Source organism: Lepus europaeus, chromosome 18 (assembly GCF_033115175.1).
Source record: "Lepus europaeus isolate LE1 chromosome 18, mLepTim1.pri, whole genome shotgun sequence".
Taxonomy (NCBI): domain Eukaryota; kingdom Metazoa; phylum Chordata; class Mammalia; order Lagomorpha; family Leporidae; genus Lepus; species Lepus europaeus.
Genome location: NC_084844.1, coordinates 56,203,779 through 56,223,921, shown reverse-complemented (window position 1 = coordinate 56,223,921; position 20,143 = coordinate 56,203,779). Strand labels below are relative to the sequence as shown.

Below are 20,143 nucleotides of genomic sequence, written 5' to 3'. Positions count from 1 at the left end.
TCTCTGCAAGTACCCCCATGTGTCATTTTCACATCATGCAAATGAATTTATTTATTTATTAAGGATTTATTAATTTACTTGAAAGTCAGAGTTATACAGAGAGAGAAGGAAAGGCACAGAGAGAGAGAGGTCTTCTATTCGCTGGTTCACTCCCCAATTGGCCACAATGACTGGAGTTGCACCAATCCGAAGTCAGGAGCCAGGAGCATCTTCTACTGCTATCCAAGACCATAGCAGAGAGCTGGATCAGAAGTGAAGCAGCCAGGAACAGAATGGGTGCACATATGGGATGCCAGCACTGCAGGTGGTGGCTTTACCCACTATACCACAGCCCTGGCCCCGCAAACGAATTCAGAAAACATATTTGCTTTCTCAGGGTGATCTCTTGCCTGAGATCTTCCAGGGAATGTCCTTCCAGTTGACTCCATGAATATAACCTCATTGTCAATTCAATCCATAGGTTTCTTTCCTTTAGAAATTATATTTGGGGGCCAGTGTTGTGGCATAGCAGATAAAGCTGTTGCCTGCAACACCTGCATCCCATATCGGCACTGGTTCGAGTCATGGTTGCTCCATTTCCAATCCAGCTCCCTGCTAAGGCACCTGGGAAAGCAATGGAACATGGCCTAATTGCTTGGCCCCTTGCACCCACATGGGAGACCTGGAAGAAGCTTCCTATCTCTTGACTTCAACCTCGAGAAGCCCCAGCTGTTAAAGTCATTTAGGGAGTGAACCAGTGGATGGAAGATCTCTCTATCTTTCCCCCCCTCTCTCTGTAACTCTCCGTTTAAAATAAAATAAAATAAAATGATTTTTTTTTAAAAAAAGAAATTATGTTTGCCTTCCATGTGTTACTTTATTTGTGAAACTGAAGATTTTGCCCCATTCAAAGGAATGCACGTAATATTGAAGACCAGCTAGGCAGGGGAGTGAGTGGGTGGGTGAATGTTAAGCATCCCCCACCCCAGAAATCACAGCATTTCTTTGGTCTCTACCAGGCAATCAAAGCCAATCTCATTGACTTTCTCAGAGAATCCTATATGTGATCTTGTCAGCTCCTAGCGACAGCCAGGCTCCCTAGCCCTACTCAAGCTCCATCTGACAGCTTCATTATCAGGGCTCCCCTCCCCACTTCCTTCAGTCTGCATGGCTAAGGATCTTCTCTGTGTGGTCTGATAAGTTCAGGTGACAAAGACATCCACCCATCGCCACATCCCAAATGGGGCCAAGTTAAGGCCAGTTAACCAAACTGCAAAGTGGCCCATGTCTCTAAGAAGGGAGGAGAGAGAGAGAGAGAGAGAGAGAGAGAGAACTCTCTCCTCTTATTTTCCAACAATCCCATTTGTATTGTTTCAAGCGGAGAGACAGCAAATGACCCTGGACAGGTACAGACTTCGGTTTCTTGTCACCATTCTCTACACAATACAGTGTGACAACTACTTCCACAGCGTTCACAGTGTATTAGATATAATAAGTAATCCAGATATGATTGAAAGTCTATGGAAGGCTAGATATAGTAGATTACATTCAAATAGTATACCATTTTATAGAAGAGATTGAACATCAGTGGGTTTTGGCACCTACAGGAGCTCTGGAAGCAATCCCCAGAGGATACCTAGGGATGATTGTACCCAGTCCCATTTCCCCCAGAGCTGGTGGGAGAATTCCTCAATTATTTCATTTATTTGCAACCTTCACTTGAAGCAGAGTAAAGACACACTGAAGTAGAACCAGATAAGATAGAGCAAAGAGGAGAGACAGAAGGCCATGAGAAACAGGCTATCTGTGGATCTCCATGGGACACAATCAGAGAATCTGCCAAGGGCTGTCAAGTGCTGGTGAGTGCGGCTGATGGTCAGATGGAGAAGACTGCGATGAGGAATTGTCCATGAAGGCTCGTGGAGGTGGAGGGATTGGATGGTGGTTGAATGAGGGTCAGCTGAGGATGGGACAACAGAAAGGGAAGGGGGCATTTGGCAAGGATGGTGAGAGTGGGAAAGAAATTTCAATGTGGCAATTCTCAGAGATAGAAGAAGGAGGGTGAACAAGACATTGTCTCAGCCAGTGGACTATGTCATGGTAGGAGCAAGCCCTGGAGAGATGCAACCTCTAGAAGGCCATCAAGGAACATCAACCATGGAAAGGGGCTTCCTTGTGGAAGTGAGAGGAGGAAGCTGTGAGTACAGGCAGCCAGAGATAGGGTTATTGTTAACATCTGAACAAACAAACAGGGTAAGCATCAATCCCCAAAGCCCCCTGAGCCAGATCAGAAGGCAGCCACAGACAGATGAGTTGAGGACCACTTATGGGCAGTCCTGGTCAGGAGTCCCCATCAGAGGCACCTGCCAATCACTACTCTCTCAGGGCTGGTTTGAATAAGTCACTGCCAGAAAAGAGACAATGGCAAAGGCAGAGAGCCCACACACAGCTACATAGCTACATGGCTCAGTCCCTGTTGCAAACAAGAACTGCAAGGGCAGAGGGACTCCGAGGAGCAAATAGCAGTGACTTCTTTTTGACGTGATGGATGTGGAGTTTCATGGGTTCTGCGAGCGGATACACTTGGGTCTCTTTCTTGGTTCTACTGCTCCTGCGGTAGGGTGACTGTTGGTAAGTTATTAACCTCCATTTCCCCATCTATAAAATTGGATAACAATGATGATGATAGCTGCCTCTTAGGGTTCCAAGGATCATGTCACATGCATGAAGCATTGAGCCAGTCCCAGATGTGTAAGTATCCAGTAATTTCTAGCTGCTATTATTGTTGTTATTGTTTTTATTAGGAGCATCTGTTTGTCCCAAGCTTAGCATTATCAAAATGAAAAAGACCACCCGGGAGGCAGTTTATCCTGTGGTCAGCTTAGCAAAGGTCAGCCCAACTCCAGAGCCAGAAAAACTGGGTTGTGCTGAGAGGTTCATTCTGGGGAAAGTAATGACAGAGCTGCCCCAGCAAAGGAGGAAAGTGACTCTCGCTCTTTCCTGGTTCAATCCAGCCTCCTGCACATGGGGACAAAGGTCACCTTATCTGTGTGCCTCTGGAAAAACCAAGTCTCCAGGCTTTGCGTGGTGACCCTGAGCCCCTGCTGCAATCTTCCACGGCGGGCGCGAGGCTGGCTGGGAGTTGTTGGAGTGTAGTGCACTGGCTATTGTCCCTGCAGGCACGTCAGGCAGTGTGATGACAAGGACCTGCTTTGGGAAGCCCTGACATCATTCTCCAGCTATGCCCACAGGACTGGCTCTGGGCACTGGCCCCTGCGAGATCCTGGGCTGGCGACTCTCAGCTTTCCCTCTCTCTCTTGGAAGTGATTAGATGAATGAGTCAGTTGTACTTTCCTCTGCACAAACATTTAAAATTCCTAGATTAAAGTGAGATAATTGGAGTCCCAGTTACCTTTCTGCTAGGACCCACAGCAAGGGCTGCAAAGGGTGGAATGTGAAAATGCACCTCCTTGCTTATCTACTGGTGAGTTTGCTCAGTGCACTGCGTGAGAGCTATTTTAGTTCCTGGACAGATCCTTTCCCAGCATCCCTCTTGCAAGAGCATGAAGTCAAGTCCATTTCCTAAGGGAGAAAGTCATAGGTGTTGAAGTCGAAGACTTTAAATGTGGCCCCTGCCCAGAGAGCTTTGAATCGACTTAGCACGTCACAGTCTACACCCTACAGAGTGACTGGACTGTCTAACCACAGAACTCGGTGCTTTTGCAGGGGATCAGATGCCTGTATTATGGAAATGGGTGCAAGTGGGTGTTTGCCTAAAGAAAGATGGCTTTTCCACAGCTCCCTGACACTCTCGAATTTGCTTTGCATTTTGCCATCGACCCATGTAACCACCAGGGGGCTCCAAAAAAGTTCGTGGAAAGTGGAATTACAAGCTAAAAGATGTTGAAATCCACACGTAGTTTTTCTATAGTATGCAGGTCCATAAGCTTTCTGAAGGCTCCTTGTACGTGTGGATTTCAGATTTTTTTTTTTTTGGCACCAAAATAAGCTTATCTTTTAAGTCCGTTTTAACACAAATGTTTTGTCCCCATTCAGCTCTTGGGGTGACTTCTCTAACGACAATGAGTCCCCCCAAGTGGGAGGGCCTTAGAGGAACCCACTCAGCTCCTCCCTTGTGCCTCAAGCTGCCCCTCAGGTTTCCAGGACCCCTCCCCAACTCCAGCTCCCACTTGGGCAGGCCCCACCCACCTCTCACGCCTGGGGCAACTTCAATAGGAGGGAAGCTCCGAAGGCTGCCAGGGCACTCTCACCCCTCCAAAGCCACCAGCTCCTCGATTCTCTCCCCCCACCAGGCTCCTTTCCCAGAACTTTTCCTCAGAAAAGCATTTGTCACATATGCCTTAGTGTGTTTCTTTCCCCCAAGGATCATTTGTACTTTGGAAAGTTATTTCTCATCCTAGGGTGATAGAGTTTGTCCATGAGAAAGTTATGCCAAAGCAAACTTTTTCTCTTTCATGCCAAAGCAAACAATCCCACCATCTGGCACATGGCCATGGTTATTGTCCATCTGCCCTGAAAATGAAGGATGAGAGAGTGTTAAGACTTTGAGAGTCTTGGAAGAATCAGTAGGATCTTAGTGAGTAGGAGGTCAGGAGTTGAAGCCTAGAGCACATCGGTGAGTGAAGATTAGGGTAGAATCTTCTAGAAATGTAAGTACCACCTGGAGATGGATGATCTCTAGACCAGCTCTGGCGCGTCAGAAATGTTCCTTTCTATATTAAAGGGTCATGGGGGCAAAGAAGAACCCATTTTTCTTTGGCACTAGAACTCTGTGTTCTGTATCATAGATTAACTGGTTGAAAAAGCAGCTGATGTGTTGACTCAGGTAAGAAATCTGGCCCAGTCCAAAGACAAGGTGAGAACCCTTTTGGAGAAGTCGCTTGTCTGTTGGAGTTGAAAACCCAGGCTCCTTCAACTGTTTGAAGAGTTGGGAAATCCAGCCTGGGTTCTGTTTTCCTCAAGCCGGAGGTCAGGCATCTGGACAATATACAGCTTCCTTGGAAGCTAAGGGATATTCCTGTCAAGGGAAGAAAATCCTCCTAGGACCCAGCAAGAGAATCAACAAGCTGGGAGTAAGGCCCCAAAGGGTCAGAGAGTTGAAGGGTGTGTTACAATAACGACCACTCCTAAGCTGCACAAAAGCATGCAAAGCTCCAGGACATCAACATCATTCCTGCTCTCATTAATCATCTCTCCCTAGAACTCCATGTGTGCTGTATTCAGCAATGCCAGCCTCGTGAATGGTTTTCCGTGACGGGGAGAGAGGCAGTCAGGTGCATGCCTGTGTGGATCTGTAGTGATCAGCAGAGCTCCACAGGATGTCAGTCTCATGTGAGGAGACCGGCTGGGATCTATCCAACTCCACTGGCTCGGAAAACACGAGGGCACTTCAAAAAGCCCGCGGAATACAGGATTCAAAGAAAAGCTTATTTTGAGGGGGTACAAAAAGACCTTTGGAATCTAAGCTACAGGAAGGCAAAGAGTGGACAGTTTGGTGTGGAAAAATTTGGAGAGAAAAGACTGAGTTTGGTCATTCAGCTGACTGTGAGGGAATGATGTCTGGGAAGGAGAAAAATCCTATTGTGGAAGACACTCTCCATCAGTAATGTCCTCCCCTGAGTTGGGAGCAGTTCTGTTTTATTTATGTTTTTATTTTTATTTGGTAGAGATAGATGGAGAGAGAGGCAGAGAGAGACAGAGGGAGAGAGGAGTTCCCATCTGCAGGTTCGCTCTCCAAATGACAGCAGGGCTGGGTCGAGGCAAAGCCATCAGCCAGGAACGCAATCCGGTTCTCTTGCATGGGTGGCAGGAACCCAACACATGAGCCATCAGCACTGCCTCCCAGAGTCTACACTGGCAGTAAGCTGGAATCAGGAGATAGAGCCAGGAATTGAACCCAGGCACTCTGAGGCCAGACACTGATGTCTTCACTGTCAGACTAAACGGCCGCTCCTGGGAGTGGTTCTAGATGATCCTGTCTTAAGAGTTAGACTTTACTGGATTTTGGAGAGCGGGAGACAATGACCGAGTGGCCCTCTCAGAGCTTGGCAGAGACACAGAGACACAGCTGCAGGGACAGCTGGGAAATGTAAACACATCTGGACAGGCACGTGGATGGAGGAGGGAAAAATACACAGAGGCTGGGGGAATGATACACAGTACAGCCACAGCCTCTCCAAGGGAGGAGATATGATCACAAGAAGTGCCAGGCAGAAGAATGGGTTGGGTCAGCTCCTCTCCTGGAGGGGCCATGCTGCTCTGTAAGCAATACCTTCTGTCTTTGTGACATTTCATATGGTACAGTCACCTTGCCCATTAAAAACTCCTGTGCACATTTGAAAGCTCACAGCTCAAGAAGGATGCATGGATGGAGTAACAGGTGCTCAATTCTCCACAAGTGGAATGTTCCTCTGCATTTTTCTTGGAGTAGGTAAACTTAGGTCCTCCAGCTCTTGCTCTAAGCAATCCTTCTGTTTATTCTCCACAGATTCCCTTTCTCTAAATTAAATTCTATTGTGCGAGAGCTTCGTGTTAACACTATTTCTCTTTTTATTCCTTCCTGTGCTCTCCAACCTCTGTACTGGGTGTTCGTGATTCTTTGCATCCTATACTACTGTAATTTTCAAAATAGTTATTAACTCTTATTATGATGTATAATTTACTTGCTTATTGTGTTTTGTCTCTCCTACTATAATGTCAGTTTTGCTAGAGGAGAAATCTTTGTTTGTGTGGATCATTAATATATCCTAGGAGTTCAGACTATCTGTCATCTAGAGGCAGTCAACAGATATTAGATGAACAAATGAATGAAAGGGAAACTGTATCTAGTCCATCAGCATACTTTGCCACATATACAGGGGGTTTCCAAGTCTGTAGCTCCAGACCAATCTTCTTTTCTGAACTTTAGCTCCATAGAACTCCCTGCCTATTTAGACTTCACCCTTGCATTTTTAATAGGTCCCTCAAATTCCATAGTTCAAAACATGAGGGGCCGGTGCTGTAGCTTACTTGGCTAATCCTCTGCCTGTGGTGCCAGCATCCCATATGGGCACCGGGTTCTAGTCCTGGTTGCTCCTCTTCCAGTCCAGCTCTCTGCTATGGCCCGGGAAGGCAGTGGAGGATGGCCCAAGTGCTTGGGCCCTGCACCCGCATGGGAGAGCAGGAGGAAGCACCTGGCTCCTGGCTTCGGATTGGCGTAGCTCCAGCCATAGTGGCCGTTTGGGAGGTGAACCAATGGAAGGAAGACCTTTCTCTCTGTCTCTCTCTCTCACTGTCTAGCTCTATCTGTAAAAAACAAAACAAAACAAAACAAAACAAAACAAAACAAAACATGCATTTGGGGCAGGCGCTGTGACGGAGCAGGTAAAGCCACCGTATGTGGCACCAGCATCCCATATGGGTGCTGGTTTGTGTCCTGGCCACTCCACTTCTGATCCAGCTCCCTACTCATGGCCTGGGAAAACAGCGAAGGATGGCCCAAGTGTTTGGGCCCCTGCACCTACATGAGAGAACTGGAAGAAGCTCCTGGCTCCTGGCTTAGATTAGGATTGGCCTAGTCCGGGCCACTGTGTGCATTTGGGAAGTGAACCAGCAGATGAAAGATCTCTGTCTCTGTCTCTGTCTCTCTCTCTCTCTCTGTAACTCTGCCTTTCAAATAAATCAACAAATCTTTAAAAAACAAAACAAAAACAAAAAACAAGAATTCATCATCTTTCCCCAAATCTCCTTTGCCACCACGATCTCTTGATAAATGCAGCACTTGAGGCCAGTGCTGTTGTGTAGCAGGTAAGACCGCAGCCTGCAGTTTTGGCATCCTATATGGGCACTGGTTCGAGCCCTGGCTGCTCCCCTTCCGATTCAGCTCTTTGCTGTGGCCTGGGAAAGCAGTAGAAGAAGGCCCAAGTGCTTGGGCCCCTGCACCCACGTGAAAGACCCAGAAGAAGCTCCCAGCTCCTGGTTTTGGATCGTTACAGTTCTGGCCATTGCGGGGAGTGAACCAGCAGATGGAAGACCTCTCTCTCTCTCTCTCTCTCTCTCTCTCTCTCTCTCTCTGCCTCTCCTTCTTTCTCTGTGTAACTCTGACTTTCAAGTGAATAAATACATCTTTTAAAAAGAAAGATAAATGCAGCACTATTTACTCCATTATTCAAGAGAGAAACTTTGGGGGCTACTTCGATATGCTGGTGTATTCCATTGGTCTGTCATCCAATCATACAAACTCAACTACCTCTCAGATCCTCTTTTTTTTTCTGTATTTGCAACCAAGTACTCTGGAGCAGGCTCTCATCAAACAAAAGGAACAACTTCCCAATGGAGGTCTCTGACTATTTGGACTTTCTTGAGTCCACCTCACACATCACTTTCCTACATACAAAATCCGTTCCCCTCACCTCCAATAATCATGGCTCCCAATTCTTCTCCATGACTCTCATTTTTGCTCTCATTTTAAAGCATGTTTCCCCTTGTTGGAGAATGAGAAAAGCGCTTCTATTTATTCCCTTGAGTGGTAACAGCCTCTCTGAAGTTTGAACTGTCTACTCTTTTCCATATACAACTTAACTTTATAATCCAACCAGTACATACATCTCCATCCATATCACCCTCCTCTACCCCTCTCCCATGAGGGCCCAAATCAGAGTTCAGTCTTTCTGGGATGTCTTGAGTAGGTACACACAGATGTACACCCACTGTGACTTTTGACTATTTCCTTCACAGAAATTAACACAAGAAGTGATAATTCTCTCCTTCCACGCCCTTTTCTGGCCCAAGTGCAAATTCCTTGAGTTCAGAAACAGAGACTAAATTGCGGGTGCGTCTTCAGTGCCTAGCTAAATCTTTACATAAATTATTTAAGTGCTCTACCCTGAAAAAAAAAAAAAAAAAAGCTCCACAAGACAGTCATTATAGGATTTACAGATGAGGGAGTTGGGGGTACAATGAGGTTAAGTAACATTGCTATGCCACAGAGACCGAAGTTTAGGTTTGAAAACCTGGCCAACAGACTGCAGCTCCTGTTTTATTATCTTCAGGCAGCCTCGCATCCTGTGGATTATCATTACTTCTTAATCCCTTTGTATTTACTGCTTTCTCTCCTTTTCAACTGATGTGCTGCTGCTGACACATGTCTGCCTCCTCACCTGCATGGGGGCTTATTTCTCAACCATTCTCTCTGCCTCCATTCTCTCCCTCTGCACCTGCAGCCAGATGAATTCTCCCGAATCTCAGCTCTCCTCGTATAGACTTTCCTGCACAAAAACCTGACTGAGAGCAATGCTGAATTTGAGAAAAGATAGAAAACCAATACAATTCATAAATAGAATCGTGTATTGCTTCCTCCCCCTACTAACCTATTGTAAAGAAAGATTTTTGGTTAGTATAGTGAAAAAGAAGGAAGAGAAAAAATATACAAAATTCAAGAATGCTTCTTGAATTAGTGGAAAGTAGGGGCAGGTCTTTGGCCTAGCATTTAGGAGATGGGTTAAAGTGCCTGTTTCCCACATCACTGGGATTGACTGCGATCAAGTCGATGGGTCCCTGCCACTCATATGAGAGACCTAGAGTGAGTTCCCGCCTCCTAGACATGACCCCCTGGCTGTTGGTGGTATATGAGGAATGAATCAGTATATGAAAGCTCTCTTTCTGTCTCTCTTGTGGTCTTTCTCTACAACTCAGATTTCAAGACAATTAAAATGCTTGTGGAAAATAGGATTAAAAGCTAAGTTTATTGGGACGGCACTGTGGTGTAGTAGGCTAAACTTCCACCTGCGGGACCAGAATCCCATAAGGACACCGGTTCGAGTCCCAGTTGCTCCACTTCCGATCCAGCTCTCTGCTGTGGCCTGGGAAAGCAGTAAAGGATGGCCCAATGTTTGGACACCTGTACCAATGTGGGAGACCTGGAGGAAGTTCCTGACTCCTGGCTTTGGTCTAGCCCTATCCCAGCCATTGCTGCCCTTGGGGAGGGAACCAGCAGATGGAAGACCTTTCTCTTTGTCTCTCTCTCTCTCTGTAATTCTACCTCTCAAATAAATAAATAAAACCTTAAAAAAGAAAAAAAACTAAGTATATTTTGATGTAAAAATTTGAAGTCTGTGCACAGTTTTTCCATAACACATTTTCCATGAACTTTTTGAAGTACCCTTGTATAAATGGCTTTGGAATTACAAATGGGGTATAATTCTAGGTTCAGAGAAATTTAGAACAACCATGAGCTGATACTATATACTACTTAAGGCTAATACCTTTGAAATTCAGGAGTATAATGAGAATTCTTAGAAAGAGGTAGATTATATAAATTAACTTCAGGGGAAAATTTAAGCGCATAAATAACTATGACAAAAATAGTGGAAAAGATCTACCACCTAAGAATGTCACTGGGTTCCTATGATTTCAATAAGCAGTGTTTTCAAGTAATGGACCAATGTGATCACATTTGTTTCCAGCACATGGGAAAATGTGAAAATGTAATGTTAACTTTACTTGTGAAGTATATAAAGATGGTTTACAGTTTATCATGGTTCAACTTATTTTTTCCCCTACTTTACAAGGGTGCAAAAATGGTATATACTCAGTAGAAACTGTACTTGGGATTTTGAACTTGGATCTTTTTCCTGGGCCTGTGCTAGGTTGTCCAACCCCTTCTGGGGATGCTCCGGCTTGCAATCAGCCCATGGTCATGAAGGGTAGCAAGCATGCTACACAGCAGGTGGAATTCCTGAGCCAGGATGGGTACTAGGTGAGGGGAATTAAATGCCCTAACATGGAAATATATGAGAGGATTTTAAAAGGTTTGTGAAACAATAGAATTAAAAGGTAAGTTTATTTTGGGACAAAAGATTTTATTGAGATTCGTGAATAATTTTTTTTATAATACACATTTCTATGAACTCTTGGGAGACCCCTCCAAAGAGGAGTCGAGCATGGATTTTAAAAATCTCATGGACACAAATGAACTTATCTTTAACTTCATGCTCCATAACGTTTTGAAAGTGCCGCTTCTCATCAATGGTTCTCAGCACTATTTGCGGGCCAGGTTGGAAGAAAAACAGTTTGCATATGGAAGCAGTAAGCTTCCCCTTTCATCTTCTATCATGGTTTTCCCAGATGCCACCTCAACCCTTCTAGAGATGAATTCAAGTCATTTGAAAAAGTCTATGAAATTATTTTAATGGTGGGTGGCAGAATCAATGTTGGTAACTCCTCCTTGACTGTCTGTACTTCAATGTCAAAGAGCAGTGGGAGTTGTCAGAGTTTTCCATGCATCATATGACATGAATTTCACTCCCAAGAGCTGGGCAAAGCAGGCATTGTCACCTTCACCTCAGTGAATAAAAAAGTTATTTGGGCAAGGCCCAGCACAAAGCAGCCAAGCTGGGCATGAAGCCCAGGTCTTCGGGTTGAAAGTCAATTGTCTTTCCACTGTACCAGCCCACCCCTGTTTAAAAGAGGAAGCTAAAGGAGGTCATGACCATGACTCCTAAGAAATGAGATCTTATAGGAGAGATGATTTGAGGATTAAGCCTGGTTAGGTTCCCAGCCTGGCTGAGTAGAGCAAACTTGACCTATGTTGACCTTGACTCCATAGTTGAGTGAATAGGAGTTCCTTCCTCACCCTGAGGGTCTCTGGTTACATGTAACATACTGGCATGGCTCTTGTCTAGTGACAGTCTCTCACCCCCAAGACCCCTAGAATGTCAGTACTCTGGCAGCCCTCTGATCCCATGAGTACCAGGGAGAGGCGCGTCATTTGCTCTCACTACCTTTTATGGCTTCTTTCACTGCAGAATCCACAGGAAGAATGTTCTTCTCCACCAGCTCCAGGGGCCCTGGCCGGAGAGCAATCTTCTCATTGAGATCATCCGCAAGTCGAGCTCTTTTCAGCTTCATCTGAGCAGATGGGAGGGACCTCTCTGCAGCAGAGGCTAAGGGGGTTGAAATGAAAAGGATCAGTTCTCGAATTTGATGCCTTCTTTTTTTTTTTTTGTTTTTTTGTTTTTGGCTTGTGATTACAAAACATTGTGTCACGTCGTGCTCTACCATCCTAATAATTTTTCAATGCAATCATCATCACTTTGCAGGGATTAGCACAAAAGACCAGACACTTCCAAATAAAGGCAAATAGAGAGGCACAGAGGAAAGCTAGAGAAACTTGCTTTGCGAGGATTTGTGAAAAAATGTGCAATTTGGCAATTTTGTAAGCAAGCCGTCCACGGGGGCCCACGTTGCTTGCCTGACCCTAAGCTACAGGATTTGCATAGTGACTGGCACAAGCTAAGCCTGCAGTCAGTGTGATCTATTGTCATAATTAGAGGGGGAGCATGACTTGTTAAAGGCTTTAGATTTTCAATGCTGTGACACCCACTGTGCCAAACATCCAGGTCAGTTGCAAAAGAGAAAAAAAAAATCTCTTCAAAACAGTTATCTAGTTAGACTGAGAGATTTTTACAAATCAATACACCCAACAGGCATTTCTCCTCATTTAGGAGGTGAGAAAGGTCACACCTTCAGAGCCCTAACTCTGTTCCCATATGACACCAACTTCCCCTCTAAGTTGGGTCTTGACTTGATTGGAAGCAGAGCTCAAAGGAGAATCTGTGCAACCCATTTTCCCAGTGGAGAACCATAAGTGAACATTCTAGGAGAGTCCACAGACTCTCCGACAAATTTAGAATGTGGTAAAGTGTGCCAATGCCACTATTCTGTCATTTTTATCCTCACCATCCAGACCTTGCACCTGGTGGCTGATCCCGAACTGTCCACACAGGGAAGCTCTAGGGCTATCTCATTGGTTGCAGCACATTGAACTTATCTAGAAGCTGCAGGTGTAAAGCCCTTCACACAGGAAGGAGGGAACATTTGTTTAGATCAAAGAAGCCTGGGTTTAAATCCTCTCCAAACCACCCCGGAGGTCATTCCAAGGGCTCCCGGTTAAACCCTGCTTCAGAGATCTTGCTGATCCATGCCACCTGCCACAGAGGACTGATCATCCTTTCCTCTTGCATCCTGCTGCACTTTGCTCCACTCACTACAAGTTTACAAACGAAATTCACTTCCCTTTATGACGGTGACTCTGCATCCCAAACCCACCACTCCAATGATCCTGGTCATTTCTCCTCTATCCCCCATGCCTTACCAAGTTCCTTTCCCTACCCTGAAAAGCTTCCTGTCTACTCCCCTTCCACCTTCATTCTCCTTGCCTTTTAGGTCCCAGCCCGAGGCCCTCTTAACTCTCCCTGTTCTTACACATCACCTTTGCTTTGACTGCCTCTGGCAATTAAAAGCTCTGGCCCTTTGATCAATGAACTCCTGGATGGCAGAGGCCACTTTGTGTCTAGCAGATCTTTGGTGCACTAGGGAGCTAGTTCCCAATTTCTGTTGGGGATAAGAAGAGGATTCCATGAGACTCTATTGGGGAAATTTGGGGACTGCTGGGGAAATTTAGGGTGTAAAGCAGTGGGTGAGAGATATGTCTATTTCTCTGCCTTTAAAAAAATCGTTGTTCATAAATCTTTGTGTGCCTTATTATTTTCTTGGGTAAAATACTAGAAATTATATTACAGGGCTAAAAGGTGGGTACGCTTTGAAGGATTTTATGCACATTGTTAAAATTACCCTCCAGAAATGTTGACCTGGTTGCACTCCCACCGGCAGTGTATAAGAATGTGTGTTCTATTCCTACCCTTGTGCATATTTTTGCTTTTATTTGCTACTTGATCACCGACAAGTCTGTGTCTCATTTGAAATGGCATTTCTTGGATTATTTGTGCAGCTGTGAGTTTGTGCTGACACAGTAGCTGTTTCTAAGTTCTTAGACACCACCGCAGAGGAGGTAAGCATTTTGTCACTGTCCCCTAAGATCCTCTCTCCTCTTTGCCTAAGGCACATGGCATCCCTGGGATGCCTCATCCAGGTCAAAGTCTCACATTCCATGTAACCCCTTCCCTTGAATTCTACATTGTCTTCTTTTTCTCTTTTCCTTACATTGGAAATAGTTCTGCACCTAGAGCGGGAAGATAGCGGGAAGCCAGGATGAAATTAGAACTGATGCTGATCACAGAGCCAAAATTCACAGTTTTCATGATATTCCAGGATCATTCATACTACTTAAAGCTAGTGCAGTCTTGCAAGGAAGTCCAAGTCTTAGACAAATAGTGCCTGCGTCTCGTACATGCTGTTTCTTCAACCTGCCGTGCCCTTCCGACTTTCTCTACCTGGCCCATATTGCAGTTCTTTTTCTCACTCCTCCCCATGCTTTCTGATTAAAATGCCTCTCAGTTCCTCTCCCATGCATCCACAGCAACATACATTCCCTCTCTTGTCATGCTGGATTATAAACGCTGATTCTCATGTCTGCCTACTCTGTTATCCATGGAGGGCAGGAACCTCTGTCATCCTCATCATTGCACTCAGAGGCTCTCACAGAGCAGCCAGCCCCTAGCATGCATCCAACACAGTGTTTGTTCAACAAGTAAATACTCCATAGCTCAACTGTCAAAGGAGGCAGACACCAGTGTTCTGTGGGATTCCCATCCCAGGAACAGCAGCTCCTGAAGAAAGACCAGAAACCTCTACTCCCTCATCCAAGGGTCCAGATATGGAGGCCAATTACGTATTTGTCCTGTCATGCACTCCCCATCATAGAGGCGGTAGCCTAAGGCACTGCAACTGAGCCTGCTTGGACCGGCACTGGTTTTCTCATCTTGGCAATCCCTGCATGCCAGGCGTCAGCAGCAAAGCAGAATCAAGCAGTTACCTAGAGGGTATGGAACCAGGTAAGGAGTCCCAATCACATTCCAAAGTGAGTGATGATCCAGATTAACAATACGAGGGCACTGCAAAAAGTTAAGAAGTTTGTGGAGATGGAATTAAAAGATAGGTTTATTTTGGAAAAAAAGAACTTCAAACCCATGCTTATGATGGGTCTTCAAAAAGCTCATAAAAAACTATTATGAAAACATTATTGCTTGGGTTTCGAAATTTATTTTGCACCCAAATACATTTCTTTTAATCCCAATTTTCCATGAACTTTTTGAAAGACCCTCATAATTGGCACCATACGTGGGCACTTCCTATGTGATCTGCCTGAGACAGGGAGTGGCACAGCTGAGACTGGAACCCAAGCCTGAGACCTCCTTAACCATGAGACGGCTTGTAACTCTGATTTTTCTACTTGGCTTAGAGTACATAGAAGACTGACCGAAATGATCCCCTTTGGAAGGGCAGGGGACACCTTTTAAGAGGGCTTAGTAACTGCACAGCCACAAAAACCTTGGGGACAAGGGGCCCACGGTCTGACGGGCATCTCCTAGTTCATCACTCTGTGCAGGCTTACCTTGGAGAATGTGCATATTAACCGAGTCGGCACGGTCGGACCTGTTTCTGGCCTTGCGCTTCAGGGAATCTTCAGTCTGTAGAACACAAGCATGGGGGTCACCCAGTTTTAACTTCAAGGAAAAAAAAAAAAATCTCAGTTCTTCTCAAGGAGAAAAGTGCTCTATCTACAATGGAAGGAACCTGCACATCTCCTTGGTCTTCCACAAGGAACTCTTACACAGGCCTCTGTTGTAATTTTATGATGAGAGGATAAGGCGAAGAGGAATGGGTTTAGGTCCACACCAGGGCTACAAATTGAAAAGTCCTTCAAGGGTCAGGCATGTACAGATTAATAAAATATCACTGTGACCGCTGTGATACTTGGGCTGCTTGTATTAGAACCAATCTTAGTCTACTGCCTCTTATAATAGCCACGAGATTAACTCAGGTCACAGATAAAACATTGCCTGACTCCATCTGAAAGGGCATGACACTGTATGTCCTTCTCCTGTTATTTGCCTGACATCTCTCTTAGGACTTGTGAGAATGGAAAGCCTTTAGACTCAGACCTACTCAGAGCTGGAGGGACATTTGGGGATAGGTCATTTCCCGAGTCTCTGCCTCTTCTTGATGGTGGAGCTGCTTGGAGGGATGTCAAGAGTAAGCTGGGGCCAACATGGAACCCCAGGCCCCTGATTTCCAGTTCTGGGTTCTACCCCAAGTGAGGCCTGAGGAATCACTCCAGTTCTGATAGAAGATGCTCTGCTGTTCTCTGCTGTTCTTTAGGAGGTAGGAAAATAGCTACCCGTGAGCAGTTTTGAAGAGTTGCAGAGCTCTGCTCTTCCTGTCGACTTGTAGACAAGTTGCAAGGCTGGAATTCTCAGGCAAAGAAATCCAGCAGGCCTATCCCCAACCTTGGGCCTCCCCTCCTCCCTCAAAGTGCTGGAGCTTGTTAAACAGTATTTATGTTATTGATAAATTCAGGTGGCAGAGATTTGCTATGAAGGCAGAGGATATAACCCAATATCTGCCCTCAAATGCTAAAAACAAACACAGAAAACAGAAAGGTAAATAAGCATTCTTTTGGCCTGTATGAAGCTGCAAATAAACTCTATATAGATCCTGCCTTATCATTCAATCGGATTTAAGAAAATCTAACTGTTGCTTAGAGAGAACATTGCAATAAGGGGAGGGATAGTTTGCAAACCAAATCTATTTCCCTTATTAAAGTCTTTTTGACCTTTAGTGCCTCCTTGCTGTGACTTTTTTTTTTTTAAGTTAAACAATAAGAGTTTCAAAGCTAATATGGTTGGTCCTATTTCTACAGTTTTCAGTTAATAGGAATAAAATTCCAAATGGTGTGAGGGCAGGAATCCGTCAATGGGTAGAGTTTGATGCAGAAATGTTACTGCAAAGTTTAGCATTCAGAGGTCCTATAGCCTACAGTCCAAGTTCAGGAAAGGTAGTCTGCAAAAATTACCTTGTCACTATCCAAATTTTTTCTTTGCTCATGGAATTCAGTTGGACTTTTCAATGCTGAAACAGAAAGACAAAGACATGAGCAGAGGCTGTGTGAAGGGTGCGGGTCAGTCTTGCAGGGTTTGTCGGTGGGCTTGCAGAGCTATGCATAGTATGGAAGTGATTGCCTTTTATTAGGCTATAAGCAATGAAAGAGGAAAGGCCTTGAGGGTGCCAGCTGCCCTGAAGCCAGATGAGACAGAGGAAGGTGGACATCAAGTCTAAGCCAGGACGAGCAGTAGAGGTGGAGCTTGAAACAAGAGAAGTGGTGGAGTTAGGGCCTTCCAAGTGCTTGAGAAAATAGAGAGGCTGGTGGAAGACTGATGATGGAAGTGACCCTTTTGTTTGAGAGAGAGGGGTAGTCAGGCTAACTAACACTCTCTTCCACTTTCTTTGCTCTGGAGTGCAAAAGGCTGCATGGATAGTTGTGGTCTGGGGTGGGTGGCGGGCATACTGCAGGAAGGGACTGTATTTGGCATAAAGTACAAGTCTACTGGGTTATGAGCATGCAACTTAAGGGCATTGAGTGAGAAGCAGAGAATCAGACTTTGAGGGGGCTGGGAGGGATCTTGGAGATAGAGAAGTTCAAATCCAGCTCTGAACAGAATGGAGAAATTGAGGTCCACAGAAACGGACTGACCTACCTAGGGTCACACAGTTAGGGCTAGGAGCCTAGGTCTTCTAACCACTGTAATTTCTTTCAGAGCAGTAGGTTCAGAATTTAACAATCAGTAGACACAGGCACAGGTGAATAGCCATAAACCACCTGCACCACCTGCCAGTCTCCCTCTTCCCACCATACCCTTGCTTTACTCCGGGCATCTTTCCATTTAGTGAACTCTCTTGACTAAGCAAAGGAGTAGGACACCACTCAGAAAAATTCCCAAGTTTCTAGGTTTTCCTGTTCCCCTGGAACAATCTCTAGCAGTAGCCACAGCTGCTTTTCATGGCAAGTGTTGAGGTTGGTCAGAGGTTACAGAATTACACTGATATTTCCCCCTAACCCTGCCTTGTACGTTTGGACAAGTTGATGGATCACACGATCTATAGTTCTAAGGTTACTTTAACAGATGTTAAACTGCAGGTGAGGAAGTGTTCTTCCGTATCTGGGCTGGCATAAAAATTAGATTTCTGGCCAGATCGTTTGGAACCATTTGAGTATAGGGTGGGAGGTAGGGGTGGGTTCCTTATTCAGTCCTTAAAGATGTGCTAAATCTGAGCATAGTTTTCAGCAGGACACAGCTGTGGTCTTGGTGGCAACCATAATGGTGGCCAAACATATTATCTTGTATTCTGGTGGCTACTTGGGATGCTCATAAGGCAGTGATCGCTATAAATTCCTCTGCCTCACCCCAGCATTAACAGTGTTGACCAAAGGAACATGCGAAATAATACCAGCTGATTGCCTTGTGCCAAATATAGTTGGTAGGTACCCTTCTTACTGTGACCAGAGGTGAAGGTTTCTCTTCTTATGGGGGGGGGGGATAAAACTCAAAAAAAGAATATGAGGCTTGAGTGCCCCACTTACCACTGATCTAGCACCAGTTTCTCTTTGGCTTCTGTGTTTTATTTATTTATTTATTTTTGACAGGCAGAGTTAGACAGTGAGAGAGAGAGAGACACACAGAGAGAAAGGTCGTCCTTCTGTTGGTTCACCCCACAAATGGCTGCTATGGCTGGCGTGCTGCGCCGATATGAAGCCAGGAGCCAGGTGCTTCTTCCTGGTCTCCCATGCAGGTGCAGGGCCCAAGCACTTGGGCCATCCTCCACTGCACTCCCTGGCCACAGCAGAGAGCTGGCCTGGAAGAGGAGCAATTGGGACAGAGCTGGCACCCCAACCGGGACTAGAACCTGGGGTGCCGGCGCCACAGGCAGAGGATTAGCCAAGTGAGCCACAGCACCGGCCTGTGTTTTATTCTTAAAAATGAGCTTGTCTGCCCAATCTGTCCCTGTAGATGGCCCTTCCCTCACTCCCACCATTTCTCCGCACTCACTGAGAAATAAATGGGAGCTTTCCTGTGGGGCCCAGGCATTGTTTTTGATTTGGGATCTGCCACCAAAGAAAAGTTTTGCATTTTCTTGCATTTGAGCATGGTGGCAATTTATGTTGAGGGTGTTCTGAAAAGCTACCCTATTTCCTCTGGGGAAATCTGATTATCCAAAGTCCTCTATGCCCTTCTGAGCCTGGACAATCTGCACCAATAGGTCTTGGGCTCTCACCTATGGTCTACTTGTCTCTATGGTCTACTTGTCTCTTAATTAGTTTTATATCTAGGCATGGCTTAATTACTCCCATAATCCCAATAAGAAATAGTCTTTGTGTGGCTTTCCTAAGTGGTTAACAAGAATAATGCACCCTTTTCCTCAAGGGGCTCCCCCATGGGAATGGTGTGGATAAATTTGATCAAGCTCTTCCATTGCAAACACAATTGGTTTTAATAAGACTTGGGGCTTACAAGGAATTTGTCTGATTTTCTTGTCCCCAAGGCTCTTCAATTCCTATTAGTGGAGCTTATTAATTATTCTAAGACACGTTGCCTTCCCTGTTTCTTAGCTTTATAGAGCTACAGTTCATCACTTCTTAGTGTTAACTACTCCCCTGTGAAATGATTCTCACAGTCCAGTTCTCAAATGCCAGGAGCACAGAGGTCTTCTGGAACCTTCTACTCCAGGAGTGGGAGGAGTTACGTCTCTTTAAGAAGGATTCAAGAGGAATGCCAAGGAGGTCCACACACTGCGAATACCACATGCTCTTCTCCTCGGGGCTCACAGAGTGTTATTCGGGGTACTGGTTTGAGGTCACACCGTGGAAAACTACCCTGCCACGGCCCTGGGCTGAGGTCTGAGGTTCGTGTTTTCCGTGACTCTGGAGAATGTGGGTTTTAGCCACTTCCCTTGAGGGCCCACAAAAGCCACGGTGCCCCCTTCCCCTAGTCGACTTTTTTTGGAAAATACACAGAGGATCACTTTTGCTGGCAGCCTTGGGAGTATCAAATGGCAAACTTTTGTATTTAAAGGACATTGACATTTAAGATGGAAAAGGAATTTGGACTTTTAAATTAAAAAAATAAGTCCGTGCGATTTCAAATTAAAATACGGTCATAAATTCAGTCAGCCACACATCGAACTCGTTCCCCTTGGAAGAAGATTAATGGCTCCTCACAGGGGAATTCAACGTTCTCGCCTCAGAGTTTAGTTGTGGGCTATTCCTATTTCTGTCCCCACAGCTCTGGCTAATTTGGGTCAGCTGTGTATATAAACATTTGCTTACTTAGAGCTCAGAGAAAGATCCGGAGATAAGAACAGGCCTCCT

At 45.4% G+C, this 20,143-nt stretch overlaps 1 protein-coding gene across 4 annotated transcripts in view; it reads right to left on the bottom strand.

Annotated features, from left to right (window-relative positions):
• MYOCD (myocardin) overlaps nucleotides 1-20,143 on the bottom strand; it is a 108,622-nt gene that overhangs the window by 38,717 nt on the left and 49,762 nt on the right. For 2 of the 4 annotated variants that reach the window (XM_062216697.1, XM_062216698.1), the window contains 3 exons: nucleotides 16,793-16,848; nucleotides 15,332-15,407; nucleotides 11,760-11,921 (listed from right to left, as the gene is read on the bottom strand). In XM_062216697.1, coding sequence (XP_062072681.1) covers nucleotides 11,760-11,921; nucleotides 15,332-15,407; nucleotides 16,793-16,848 — 294 coding nt within the window. Of the gene's footprint in view, nucleotides 1-11,759; nucleotides 11,922-14,752; nucleotides 14,832-15,331; nucleotides 15,408-16,792; nucleotides 16,849-20,143 lie in introns of all 4 variants that reach the window. The other 2 variants (XM_062216700.1, XM_062216699.1) reach the window with 2 other exon arrangements.